At 37.1% G+C, this 14,172-nt stretch overlaps 1 protein-coding gene across 1 annotated transcript in view; it reads right to left on the bottom strand.

Moving 5' to 3' along the window:
* Positions 1-14,172, bottom strand: part of LOC141476786 (transportin-1-like) — a 96,657-nt gene that overhangs the window by 17,562 nt on the left and 64,923 nt on the right. Inside the window, exons 9-18 of the mRNA XM_074165587.1 lie at positions 12,471-12,589; positions 8,813-8,873; positions 7,987-8,158; positions 5,703-5,855; positions 4,324-4,549; positions 3,192-3,363; positions 1,562-1,648; positions 733-840; positions 345-503; positions 162-249 (exon numbers count right to left, since the gene is read on the bottom strand). Coding sequence (XP_074021688.1) covers positions 162-249; positions 345-503; positions 733-840; positions 1,562-1,648; positions 3,192-3,363; positions 4,324-4,549; positions 5,703-5,855; positions 7,987-8,158; positions 8,813-8,873; positions 12,471-12,589 — 1,345 coding nt within the window. The remainder of the gene's footprint in view (positions 1-161; positions 250-344; positions 504-732; positions 841-1,561; positions 1,649-3,191; positions 3,364-4,323; positions 4,550-5,702; positions 5,856-7,986; positions 8,159-8,812; positions 8,874-12,470; positions 12,590-14,172) is intronic.

Raw genomic sequence — 14,172 nt, 5'->3', positions numbered from 1 at the left:
CACACAGTTCAAAGGAGAAAAGACTACAGACTCTTGCTGATAAAAGAAAACAAAAACTTATTATGACAAGGCAAGCCACAGAAAAAGGAACTTAACAATGGCTAAAAAAGCCTCTTAGTTTGTAAAACATGCTAATTATTTAATATGTAAAAGAAACATACCGATGCAAGGCTTAACATGCTGAAAACACGCCTTTGTCAGATCACCTAACAATGCAAAAGAACTCTGCCGTACCTCAGGCATTTTATCCTAAAGAGAGGAAGAAAAAAACCTGACAATTCTAGAAGTGTTTCCGATTCTCTTAAGAAAGAAAATCCTTGGATTAAACAGGTTACTCATCTCACCTGCATGCATTGGTACATTAACGTCAGGATATTGCTGCGAGCCACTAGCTGTTCAATGTTGCCTCCAAGTCCTTCAGCTAAACCACTGAGTAAATCAAGAGCCACAATCATGAAATCTTTATCTGGAGCCTCATATTGGTCTGGCTGAGCATTGTGCAACTACAACAAATAAGTATACATTTTCAAAAAGAGTATTAGGTTTTCTCAGGGGTATGCATAAAAGTAAAACCAAAGCAAACAAACCAAAAATTTGTTTCAGAACTGCAACTTCATTTAAATATTCAATCATTAATACTACAAATCTCCCTGCAAACCTGTAACTTTACATAGTTAATACATTGGTTTAAGGAGATATTCTGAAAATGTTGGAATAGCAACAGAAAAATACCATGGCTTGTGCAAGAGTCTTCTGCACCAGATTTACACAACGCTGGTATACAGGTTCACAGTACGGAAGAAAGCCAGATTGCAAGGCAGTAGCAACTGATGACAGGCACTGGAATAAAATAAAAAAAACCAACCAACTTTTACTTGGGAGAAGCAAATTAAAAGCATTTTAAGTATACCCACAAGTAACTGATTAAGTACAAACAACTTAAAAAGGCAGTACGAATTAGCCAAGCCAAGGCAACTATCAGCTAATTGTTACTCTCTCTTATGTACACTAGTTGAGAAAACTTCTCAGAAGCAGCATCTTCTTAAAGGTGGTCAAGAAAGTTCATATGAAGACAGTTACTATAATTCAGCTAGCACTCACACTAAACTTCAGTATCCTGATCATGTACAAGCCCTAACATAACCCAAGAGATTTCTCTAGCAGTGTTTTCCTGATTCACACTTGGAAAGTACAGAGAATAGACTACATGGTCTGGTTCATATGTTCAGCCTGTCTGATAGTTTTAATGGAGGGATGAAGGGAGAGCAAGGAGAAAAAGACAAGAACAACAGGGAGATGGAACAATTATTTTTTTAAAAAAAAGAATCCCAAAGAAAACACTCAAGAATGGCAGAAAAAAAAATAATCTAAAAGATTTGTTCTATACTTAATGACACTTCCTCAGTCACAAGATTTTCTTACTACAGTCATATTTTCTCCATAATGGGAAATACCTAACACTGTCAGCTTTTATAGTCACACCTCCTAGTAGGAGCATCTTTAGTAAAAGGGGCAATTCCTAAAAGAAGTTGATAAAACATATTGAAATTTTAACATTTACCTCTAATAAAGGGAAGAGATCTTTATCTTCATCCTTCAACATGTTCCACTTCTGGATTAATGGAGGCATTAGCATCTGAATATATTCCTGTTTAGGATGAAAATGTATCAGCTACTGAAACACTTCATTGCATACTAGCTTATTTCAAAGCTAGAAAATTGATATATTAAGTATTTATATATTCTTTTTCAGAAAAAAAATTGATATACTGTAATTCAATCATTGTTGCAATATGAAGAAGTAGTTTAATATTAAAATTTACAATTTATGTCTTAAGATTTTTTGCTGAGGCACATAAGTACCTTTGCAGAACGAATCTATTCCTCCAGGTTTAGTTTCAGTCTAGCAACTTTTAATAGCTGCCTGCTGTTGTTACAAATCTATAGGATTGCCTCAGGGCCTACAGAAAATCATAGAATCATAGAATGGTTAGAGTTGGAAGGGACCTTACAGATCATCGAGTTCCAACCCCCCTGCCATGGGCAGGGACTGGCTGTGCATCTGCTATCTGCTTTTCTCAACCATCTCCCATTGTCCTGATGCTACAACCCTATCCACCCAAGTTCCTGAAACCTCTTCCTCAAGCAACTGCCCATCCTTGAAGAAAGTAATTTTCTATCCTTCCAGAAGGGCGCACTTACCAATTCTGTATAAAGATGTTGCATCTTCCCTGCCACTGCTGTCACAGTCACAAGGACATTAAGCAAGGCACCCCTGTAGTACTGTTGCTCCCAGAAAGTATCCAAAGAGCCAACAGATGCTGCCAGCTAATGCAATGTCCAAAGATACAATATTCTAAATGACTGAAGAAAGTCCCACCATCACCAGGAGCTCCCATTTAGCTTCCTCCTGGTGCTGTCAAATGTCAAGCTGGTCAGGGTCAGAGAGAGGTTGGAAAAGATGTCCTTTGATGGTGTGGAGTCTTGGACAGCAAGTAAAATGCCATGGCAACAACTCAAATGTTTTTATTCTAGTGTGTCTATGTCATGTGAAGCACTATAGAGAAATAAAGCAAATTTCAATAGCCATCATAAGATACATGTGATATGTATGCATATGCTGTTAATGAACATATGTACGCTACAAAAAACCCACTGTATTTGCCTGTGTGTTATCTGTGCTTTGTCCAAAGGATTCTGTGTTTTTATATATAAAATGTACATCTGTCCCACTCTGATAAAGAAATTTCTAATGATGATGTGCTCCAATACGTTGGAAAAACACACAGAGCAGCTTACTGAAAGTGGTTACAAAAAAAATTTAAAAATTCAGTCATTAGAAATTAGCGCACACATTCCACCAATTTCTTTAAAGTCCCATTTCATATCTATATTAATATATGTATCTCCTCTGAGCTGAAAAATTCTGAGAATGAGGAAAAAAGTCACAATAACAAGAAGCATATTTCACAAGCCACCACACACAGGATCATTTATTCAAAATGGGGAATATTTGTGTAGTGGAAAAATTACATGCAGTCTATGTATTTTACATGTAAATACTTATTATTGAAGCCTACACAGAAAGGTCAGCATTTCTGTTTTATAACATGGAAAGCACACTACAAAATCCGCCGAACCAGTTTTTCAATATATGACAAATGCTTCTACAGAGCATAAGGTATACTCACTGGTTTATTTAGATGATGTCCTACAGAATCTGCTAGAGTTCCTATAGCATCATAAAGAATGAGCAGGTTTTTATGCTGGTATTTACTAAATGCGAAGACCAAAGTGTCAAGTATATATGCAAGATAAGGAACAAGCTCTGTACAAGCCTCCTCTTCTAGAGTAGCAAAGGCACTGAATGACAAAAAAACCCCACCCCAAACAGGTCAGTCAGTATCTTGGAAAAAACAAAACAAGACCACCCCAAAACACCCCACACTACCCATTTATGTTTAAACACAGAACTATATTTAGTCCTCAAATTCATCCAAGGTATTTTTTCAAAATGGTATTACTGAGACAAACTCGATCTATTTTGATTGAACACAAAGATTCAGTTCTTACATTGTGATGAGCAAAGTTTAAAAATATTCCTGTAAAACCTGTTATCTATACCTGTTACAGATCTAATTCTGCTTTATGAAGAAACTTTCCTGGCAGTCTGCTGTGTACACTCCTGCCCCATACAAACTCACACATAAAAGCTTTATTTGCTGAGCTTCCTGCACAAGAGGTGCACCCATTCCATTAATGGTGTGTCCAATAATTTTTTATTAATTATTATTATTATTTTAATATCAGCAGACAAGGGGGAGAATGGAACCTTACCTCCAAGGATCTCCTTTAAAGAGAAAGGGAATATCCCTTGAAATAACTGTAACCCAAATGTTTTGGTAATCCTGAGCTAAATATAAACACCACCAGGAATGCAATGAATTTTTCCTTTGTCATCAGTATTGACCTTGTTCATAGGCATGTAAAAGCCAGATTTCTGGTCAATGAAACTTCAAATATTGAAAATAAACAGATGTCACATACAGATAATTTCTTTTACTGCAATAGATTGCTTAGTTTGGTGATTCATATACTCTGAAAACAAACTGGACAACACAAATTATGTTTTCATTTTATTACAACTCGGAGTAATTTGTGACTACTTCAGAAGCAGCTGAACCTACTCCAATTTAAAAGGAAAAAATAAAATACATTAAGAGCTAGAAATGGAGTCATGCATTCATCAAAAAAGGCATTAAAATAGTTTCCTGTGAAAAAGCAGTGTTATAGATAGTGCTTTTTGTTTAAGCTTTGGCTCACCTGCAGGCAGCTTCTTGTACTCTCTTGTTGCTATCCAAAATTCGCTTTAGCAACTCAGTCATTAATGGCTTCAAGTATGTGTCTGGGGGTTGACTAACTACCCAGTGTGCATAGCGACTGAGAGTCCAGCATGTAATTGAGCGCACAAGAGCCTTTTTGTTAGAGAGGCACTGAATAAGGTGAGGGATCAGTTCAGGAAGATATGGAATCATACCCTGCATGCAGCCTAGAAAGAAAAATATAGCTATTACAGTACAAGAATTAGAAAATGTAATAGAACTTTTTGTCATTTCCTAGAAGGGACATATTTTCATCCTCTATCATGTAGTAATACATTTTAACAGTATACAAAGCAAGTCTACCTAATTTATGTTGTCCTAAAAAGAAACCTCATCGTAAACAATAATTAAAATCCCCAATCAAATTTACATTCATTTTAACTACATTTCTACTTCAGTGCTTCCCCAATCTCCAGAAATTCTGCTTTATTAAATCAAGTATAGAAAGAACGTCCAAATAAAATTAGTTTATAAAGCTTAGAAGTCTTATGCCAGTCTACTCAGAGTGGCCAAGACAACAAAAAGAGAAAGATTAGGCCTTGAAAACAAATCATCATATCATTAAAAAGGATTCCTTAAGAAATTTAATTTTCTTCTTCTTTTCTCCTAATACCACACAAATACTGACCAGCAATAAAAGCTACACACTTCAAGTCAGCAAGGGCAGTAATACACTGAGATTTGCCAGAAGTACTAACTTTTACCTTGCCTGATTTGAAATCAAAACCAACAAAAAAAGTTTTCTGCCAACAAAGAAAAAATATGTCCGCTAGGCACTGTAGGAAAAGATAGAAAATCAAGGCATGGACCCAAACATATTCCTTCAGTTTGCAAAATGGACAGAGATGCTGGAAATAGAGGCATAAAGCCAATCCTGGGAGTAAATGCAAAGAAATGGAAGTTATCACATTTAAATCAGAGAACCATCCACAAAAAGCAGCTCAGTGCACTGAAGTCACAGGACCAGTCTTTGCCATTTCTGAAAACACTGAATGAAATGTAAGGCTCAAATTTATTAAATATTCCTGTTGCATCAAATCAAATTGGTACTTCATGAGAGACCAATAAATATATCCTGCAGATTTAAGGAAGAGGAATAAAAGAAATTATCCAAGTTATTTAGCTTCTAAAACATGCACAGATTTGAAAATGAAAAATTAAACAAATAACTGCAGTCACCAACTAGTAGATGTAGAGATAAATAAACCAAATCAGATAAGGATGTATACTTGTTTGCACAAGTAAATTTACCTAGAAGGAATCGGAGCTGCTTTAGAACCAATCAAAAATTCAGCAACCTGATATGCACTGTTGCCTTACCTTCAGCAATTGCTCCAAGAACAAGGATACCAGATTCTTTAACTACCCATTCAGGATGGAAGAGCAATTCCTTCAAAAGGGGCAAGATGTGTGGCAGAAGTTCATCACGAAATACATTAGCCAGGACATCTAGAGCAGCAGCAGAACATTTCCCTGAGGGGAATTAACAGTGTTAATCTCTGCTTATTATACAAGCAGTTGTAGCTAGATAGTGTAATCCTGATTTTAATGACAGGGCATTAAGACGAAAGATCCTTCAATTTCATTACAATACACAGGGATCCACTGTGCTCTGGTACAAAGACACTGCTCTTAGCCAATTTTGCAGCATTTTTATGGCCACTAAAATGACTTATACACTGGGGATATTAAAACTCACTGACAGGAACCACACCATTATGTAACATATATAATGCTGCAATATAATTACAGGATGGTGTAACACTATGGAAGAGGGAAGGTCTGTGACATGAATGTAACGTACCGGAGAAACTAAGGAAAAATAGCCTAAAAATATTAGCAATTGATTAAAAAAAAAAGTGTTCATATATGATCTGTGTCTCAAAGAAAAAAAAAAAAAAAGGCAAAATCATCAACCTCTAGAGACTGAAAGAAATTTGCTGACCTCTGCTCTGAGCTTTTAATCTTACTCCTGATTCTGTGATGCACTGATACAAAGAACACCACCTCGAAATTTGTTTGAAAGTTTTTAATCTCATATTTTTAGCACACAAAAGGTCATAAAAGAACAACTTCAAAACATGATTCAGAAATCCTTACTCTGGTTTTCTGCTGTGGTGCTGTCACGTCTAGACAAATAATGCTAAAATGGATTTATAAAGAATGCTTGTATTACAGAAATTATACTGCACATTTTTGCTTATTATGATCTCAGTTCCTTCTTAATCTGTCAGAAATGATCCAATTGGAACAAAAGTTTATACAAGACAGGTAATCAGGCAAAATATATGTAGCAAATGTAACATGCAAAAATCCTAAACTGATAGTGGGCCCAAACAGGACACAGATAAGTTTTCAGATGGGAGGTAGCAACTACCAGAATAGATAATAAATACAAAACTTTTTCTGCCCTACTTCTAGATGATGTCCAACAAGTTTGAATAAAACAAAACACGAGCCCTCAAAATTCAGAGCAGATCTCCACTGCAAAGCAATAATAAATAGCACAGACTCCTCAAGACCGGAACCTGCTGCTTTCAGCTAAGACTGTTTCAGCTTTCTACTAGAGGAAAGAAAGTTGGGCTCCCATATTTAGTTACCAGGTCTCATTAGTAAGCAATGCTGCTAATTTTCAGGCTGTGCTGATGTTTCCTCTCTGTTCAAATTGGAAGTCAAATATAGAACACTGAATAAGAAATAAGGCATACAATTCTGAATTTCAGATAATCCAAATTCTCTCAAGTCCAGATGGCATACATCAAAACAGATTTCTTTCTGTTCTCTCTCTTTCCTAGTCAGCTTTAGCTTCCTCATCATCTTAACCAAAACTGTGGACCACAAAGCACCCTTCTTGTCATTTCAGCTATGTTTTTCAGAAAGTATGTATTTAATTCTGCAATCTCTACACACAATGATGACTACAAGAACAACATTATGAATTTAAAGCTATTAAAAAAGAAAGATACTTTACAAAAGCAAGCATATTTGTGCTTATTTTCTTCTAGAATAACGACAATAATTTAAAAAGCTTAGATACATCTCAAGGTTGTTTGATCCAGAAGCTTCAAGGTACATTTATCTGTACTACATCTGAACTACTGGTAATGGCTGTCAGCAGCAGCATGTTCAAATGGAGGAAAAAGAAAATAAAAAAAAGATCAAACACAAAACAGATTTAGAGGGAAGACTGAAGTAAAAGACAGCATTATTAAGCTTCCTCAAGCTAAGAACAATGTGTAAGAGTTTTTTTTTTTTTATGGAGTAAAAGTAAACAGGTGATCCATGATTTGTATTATCTTGTAGAATTAAAATTCAAAATTCAAAGCTTCACTTGAATTGCATCCAGTAGATGTTTGCAGCTCTATCGGCCATATTTGAAATAAGTTTACAGATGGCTAGATTTTGTCAATAGAGTTACATAGCCAAAACGTCACCTGAAAGATTCCCCCTCTGCCCCAACCAGCAATTATATCAGCAGATAGTTCTTTTTCTAGTCAAAAGCAAAGCCTCAGTATTCCTATACACAAACTCCTCTTTTTACTGTGGTTCTTGTATTATGCAAGTAGCTATATTTTAAAACATTTTACACATTACTTTGACATACTTAAATTCCAGTCAGAAATAGTATCATCATCATCATCAAGATCATCGTCATCATCATCATCATCTTCAATACCATCTTCTTCATGTTGCTGAGCTACTGTGCGTGAACGATGAAAACGAGGTCTTATGTCCTGTTCACTATCTGGAATAGCTTCATCTTCTTCAACATCCCCCTGTCATCAAAATGTTTTATCAGATATAATAGTGCAACTATATTGCTCAAGGAAGTTAAGAATGAAGTGTAAATTTTAGTTCAAGATTTTATAAGCATATGAAAGATTCATATCCCACTTGGCACGGTCAGCTAACTAAATATGCCATTGTTCCTGCATTCTGCTATTTACCAGAAAAATGACAGGAAAATAGAAGCAAGAGAGGTAAGTTCACATAAAAGCACAAAGTATCCTTCTTGTTAAGAAATTACTCTTGATGGGAAGGAATTAGAAGAAATAGAGAAATTCTAGTACACAGACACATTCTAAAATGTTGTGATGGAAAAAAGCTGTGTAGTTCAAGCTAGAAGGGCATTCAAAATTAACTCTGATCATTTCTTTTAGGCTGCTTTGCTGCAGTAATTAACGGGTAAAGGTATCCCAGCTCTACCAAAGCTGAGTGGGAGGGGACAGGGGCAAAGCAGGAAAGCCCACAGATTATTTTTCAACAAGCAGCCACATCTAGTTTTTGGAACAGCACATCTTGCCCCAGAAAGCTAAATCTCCATTGAACAGATGGCAGATCAGCTCTGGCCTACCAGCTCAATCATTCTGATGTACAAGTCAGAAGCTAACCAGATATTCTTACTGAGTATAAAAGAAGTCAATGCTTACCTTCAACAGAATAATATCGATCTCTGAATATTTCATACCATTTACCAGCACAGGTATCAGTCTACAAAAAAATATTAATACATGTCAAAAAGGAAGACCCTGGTAATTACAGATATGTCAGTCTCACTTCAGTGCCTGGTAAAATTATGGAGAAGGTCATTCTGGGAGTTATTGAAAAACACTCAAGAGACAATGCGGTCATTGGTCATAGCCAGCACGGGTTCACAAGGGGAAAGTTCTGCTTAACCAGCTTAATTTCCTTTTATGACAAGGTTGTTGACCATCTAGTTGACCAAGGGAAGCCAGTAGATGTGGGATTTTGTTGGATTTTAGCAAAGCTTTTGATACTGCCTCTCTCAGTATCCTTCTGGACAAGATGTCCAGCACATGGCTAGACAAGTCCATAATACAATGGGTGAACAATTGGCTGAAGGGTTGAGCTCAAAGAGTGATAGTAAATGGGGTTATATCAGGCTGGCGGCCAGTCACCAGTGGGGTTCCTCAGGGCTCAATTTTAGGGCCAGTGCTCTTTAACGTTTTTATAAATGATCCGGATGCAGAAATCAAATGTACGTTAAGTAAGTTTGCCAATGATACTAAACTAGGAGGAGCTGTGCCCTCCCTTGAGGGTAGAGAGACCTTACAGAGAGATCTGGATAGACTAGAGAGCTGGGCAATCACCAACTGTATGAAGTTTAACAAGAGCAAGTGCCAGATTCTCCACCTGGAATGGGGTAATCCTGGTTATACACACAAATTGGGGGACGAGAGGCTGGAGAGCAACCCTGCAGAAAGAGATCTGGGGATTTGGGTTGATGGCTAGTTGAATATGAGTCAACAGTGTGCCCCAGCAGCCAAAAGGGCCAACCATGTCCTGGGGTGCATCAAGCACAGCATAGCCAGCTGGTCGAGGGAGGTGACTGTCCCATTCTACACTGCACTGGTGCGGCCCCACCTCGAGTACTGGGTGCAGTTTTGGGTGCCCCAGAGAAGGGCGACCAAGTGAAAGGCCTTGAGGGCAAGACTTATGAGGAATGGCTGAGGTCACTTGGTTTGTACAGCTTGGAGAAAAGAAGGCTTCCTTGAGGGGGGGCCGTGGAGGGGGAGGTGCTGAGCTCCTCTCTCTGGTGACCAGCAATAGGACATGTGGAAATGGAATGAAGCTGCGTCAGGGGAAGCTCAGTTTGGACTTTAGGAAAAGGGTCTTCACTGACAGGGGGGTTGGTCACTGGACCAGGCTCCCCAGGGAAGTGGTTACAGCACCAACCCTGTCAGAGTTCAAAGAGCATCTGGACCATACTCTTAGTTATATGATTTAGTTTTAGGTAGTCCTGCAAGGAGCAGGGAGTTGGACTCCATGATCCTTATAGGTCCCTTCCAACTTCAGATATGCTATTGTTCTATGTCAAAATAACAGATAAATAAAGCAAGCTGGTTTTCAGTCACCTGGGCCATAATTCTGGTTGTAACCACCACCACACCGAACAACAAAAACAAACAAACACTTAGCCTGATAACAAAAGCTAGTACCTTAACCATACTCCATTTCATGAGGTTCATCAATACTTTGTAATCTGAAAAAGCATTAACTTCTAACTAGAGGTAGCCAGATGGCACAACTGAGTTTTACACTTTAAAACCAGGATATTCTTCTACATGATTACATTTATTCTGAAGCACCTTTCAGAAATTAAGTCTAAAGCTTTTCAGTAAGAATTCAAATTCCCCAAAAATGCTTGATAAACAAGTTAATTTGGCTCTCACAAATAGTATTTGTCACTTTATTTACTGGTTATGGCTATGGGACTCCAACGGTACTGATGTATGGCAAAAAAAAAGGTACTAGGGGAAAGAAAGTCAAATGCTTCATGTAAACACATTCACTACAAAAATAAATCCATAAAACCAAAAAGATGTATTACAAGCCAAATCAAGCTAATACTGAAATCACCACAGACTGACCCAGCACCAGTGACAGACTCAAGCCCTGTATATTCTGCAGCTGAGGAGTACTATTTCTGAAGGTACTCAGGCCAGCAATAATATTCACACATCTCAATGGCACATTACCTTCTGAATTTTAATGAGAGAATAATAAGTATTCAGATTAATGCCCATTCATTGGCATTTCTGCAGCATACTTCATGAAGTATGCAGGAGCTATATATTTTATAAGAAAGCCTACAGAAGCAAAATGGAACAAGATATTAAACAAACAGGTTTTTAGAAGATCTTGTCCCACTTAATCTAATAAAAAAAAATCTAAGATCATCATCATCAAGTACTGGCAAATTTTTATAGCTCCCTAGTCAAAAAGTACTCACCAACAAACAAGTTGCTTTCAACAAATATGACATTGAAAGCTGAGAGATATGTAATGTGACTCTTATCTGTTTTTCTAGAAATTTCAAAGCTTCTTTAAAAAAACACAACAACCGAGGACGAAGCTGTTGCAATGTCAGTGTTCATATAGGCAAGAAGAGGTTTAAGTTTTATACTGAGGTGACTAGTACTAATAAGTGTGTTGGGAAGGGGGTAGGTAGAATCAAGAACTGTGCTACCATTCTTTTGTATTTTGAGCTATAAGAGTAGGAGTTAAGTAAAAACTTAAAAATCTTTTCTCATAACATTGGTTCTCCTGTTTTTAACTCCTATTTCTGTACTGCTACAGTAGGTGTTTTAATCTCAATTCTCTGCTTTCTAATTGCTTATAAAAACTGAAATTTTGACAGCACACACCCGTCCCTTTTATTTTTTTAACTGCTTTACATCTAAAATGGTAATTTTGCTGAAAAGAACATGTCTCTTCTCTCAACATCTTGACTGAAAGAACAGAATCAAAACCAGAACTGTTCTAGTATTTTCAAAAAACAACCATGCATGTGTCAAAAACAGTGTCTCCATTTACTGGTAACACTGAAGAATTCATTTCCTATTGCAAAAGTCTTCAGATTAGTCTGGAAAAAAGTTACAAGCACTGCTGCAGACACACAGATGTTTAGATCTCAAACATGGATATTTGTTCCTGTTCAATTGAGGATCTATGTTTTAAGGCTTAGGATAACTTTTTGAACTTTTTGAAACTTAAAAAACTACTGTCAGTCTGAAGAACTATGAACACATTATACATGCTTTCTTAAAGTTTAAATTGCAGTGGCAATTGATATGAAATTGATTCCTAAATCTACATGATCTTGTCATTTTTTTATGTTCTTCATAAAGATGGGGAACCCTTAGCATGACTATGCACATAGAAGCATTGCACAGAGTTGCTCACAATAGCAGTTGTCAAGACCATGTGTTCATGGTACACCAGATATTACAGGTAATGTCACATGGCGATGTCTGTTTAAGCTTAAGCACACCTTCGTATACATTTGCATTCATCTGATGCTTAACAGGCTGTTAAGATTGAGGTAAAACACCAGTGATGCAGTTTAGGCTGCTTCTGAAGCCAAGTCTGAAATCCTCAGAAGTCTTTTTGGCAACCTCTGTGCTACAGACATTTTTAATATGCACAAGAACTAGCTACAGGAAACTCCTTCTAAGCATACAGCAAGCTAGATAAAGTCTCTTTAAGAGTAACCAGGAACAAATCAACTGAAGTTTAAAGATGACTATTTCAAAACAACTAGGAGTTGTAATTCTTAATACTTACTTAGTAAGATGCCGACATAATACATCTTTACAAATTGGCTGTTCAGCCAAAGTCAGCCAAAACTCGCAAGCCTCCAAAGCCACATTTTCATCTTGATCCTGGGTCCTTTGAAGCATATACTACACAATATAAAAAAAGGTACTTGTATAAGATGTAAGTTTTGAGTGCCCAGAAGAAGCTATCAACACTGCAAAGCGTCTTCACACCAGACTATGCTACCAGAGTAATTTTGTTTCTTTGGGGCGAAGGGAAGAAACAAATATAAGAGACTACTTGAGGCTATGGTGAGAATAAGCCTATTTCTTAATGCTAAATGATTCAGATTCTAAGTTTCTTCACTGCTTAAGTGAGAACACTATTACCAAGAAACTACAAACAGAGACCCAAGATAATAAACAGCAGTTTCCCAAGAATAGCTGTGTTTGGCTTTTTTTTTAATAAATTATTATTTTACACACCCCCCTTTGCCTTTTTGAATAAAAAGGTACAACTATACACTTCGTAAGATGGAAATATTTTTTATATCCAGTACCATAAAAAAGCTTCCCTTTCAAATCTTGATTACCTAACAGGATGCAATTAAGTAGAACCCATAACAGGGAAAAAAAGAAAAAGTCTCCCTTTTTTATAGCATGAATGGCAATTGAGAGATACAGTACCAAATCTTTAAGCTTGCTGTTAAAACTTAATCCCCTTAAACAAAAAAATCCCAATCAAATAACTGCATAAACAGAAAGCCTAAGTATACCATGGCTACATCTGTTTCTTATACACAACTGCCAAAACAATTTAGGGAAGATGCAACTTCCAAAATAGTAATTTCTGCATTCTTCCATGCCAGCCCTTATTTCTGAAACAGTTGATTCTTCCACTCATTTTAGAAGCCTCATGGAAGTCCATGCAGCTACCTTTCCTCACACATGGATTTAAAACAATCAAAGTAAATCCTTCTTCAGAATACTATTTTATTCTCAGAATTGAATAGAATGGGGTGACCTATATTATCCTTATGCATTTCCGGGATGCAAGATTTGCCATGAACACATCCCTTCCAACAGAACTGCACTAAATTGCAAGTTTTTCCTAAAGGGTCACTACTGTGATTAAGAATTCATGGTAACAGAAATACTGCTCTATCCTGAGTTGTCAACAATTTACACCTTGGAAAAGTTGAAAAATGTCCTATCCATTGCAAGCAAGGCTTTGTTAATACACCTGAAGTGATCTGGCATTTTTCCCCCAGAGGGCTTGAAAATCCACTATTTTGTTGTATCTGGTTATTTGTCACAAAGACAAAAACAGAATGACAAAAAGTAATCTCTGTTTGAAGGTGCTTCTTACACTGTCATTTCCTCTTTAAGTATGTATTATCGTATATGCTCCATGAAGTTAGGTATGAAGATAGGTAGCAGTAGACTGAAAAGGCTACTTACACTCAGTGGTATAAGATAGCCACATACACAGCCTAGAAATCATAGACTGGTTTGGGTTGGGAGGGACCTTTAAAGGTTATCTAGTCCAACCCCCTGCCCTGGGCAGGGACACCTCCCACCAGACAAGGTTGCTCAAAGCCCCATCCATCCTGGCCTTGAACACCTCCAGGGATGGGGCAGCCACAGCTTCTCTGGGCAACCTGGGCCAGTGTCTCACTACCCTCACAGGAAAGAATTTCTTCCTAATATCTAATCTAAATCTACCCTCT

Source organism: Numenius arquata, chromosome W (genome assembly GCF_964106895.1).
Source record: "Numenius arquata chromosome W, bNumArq3.hap1.1, whole genome shotgun sequence".
NCBI lineage: Eukaryota > Metazoa > Chordata > Aves > Charadriiformes > Scolopacidae > Numenius > Numenius arquata.
Note: the sequence above shows the minus strand (reverse complement) of the source record. Positions and strands in the feature narration are given on the sequence as shown.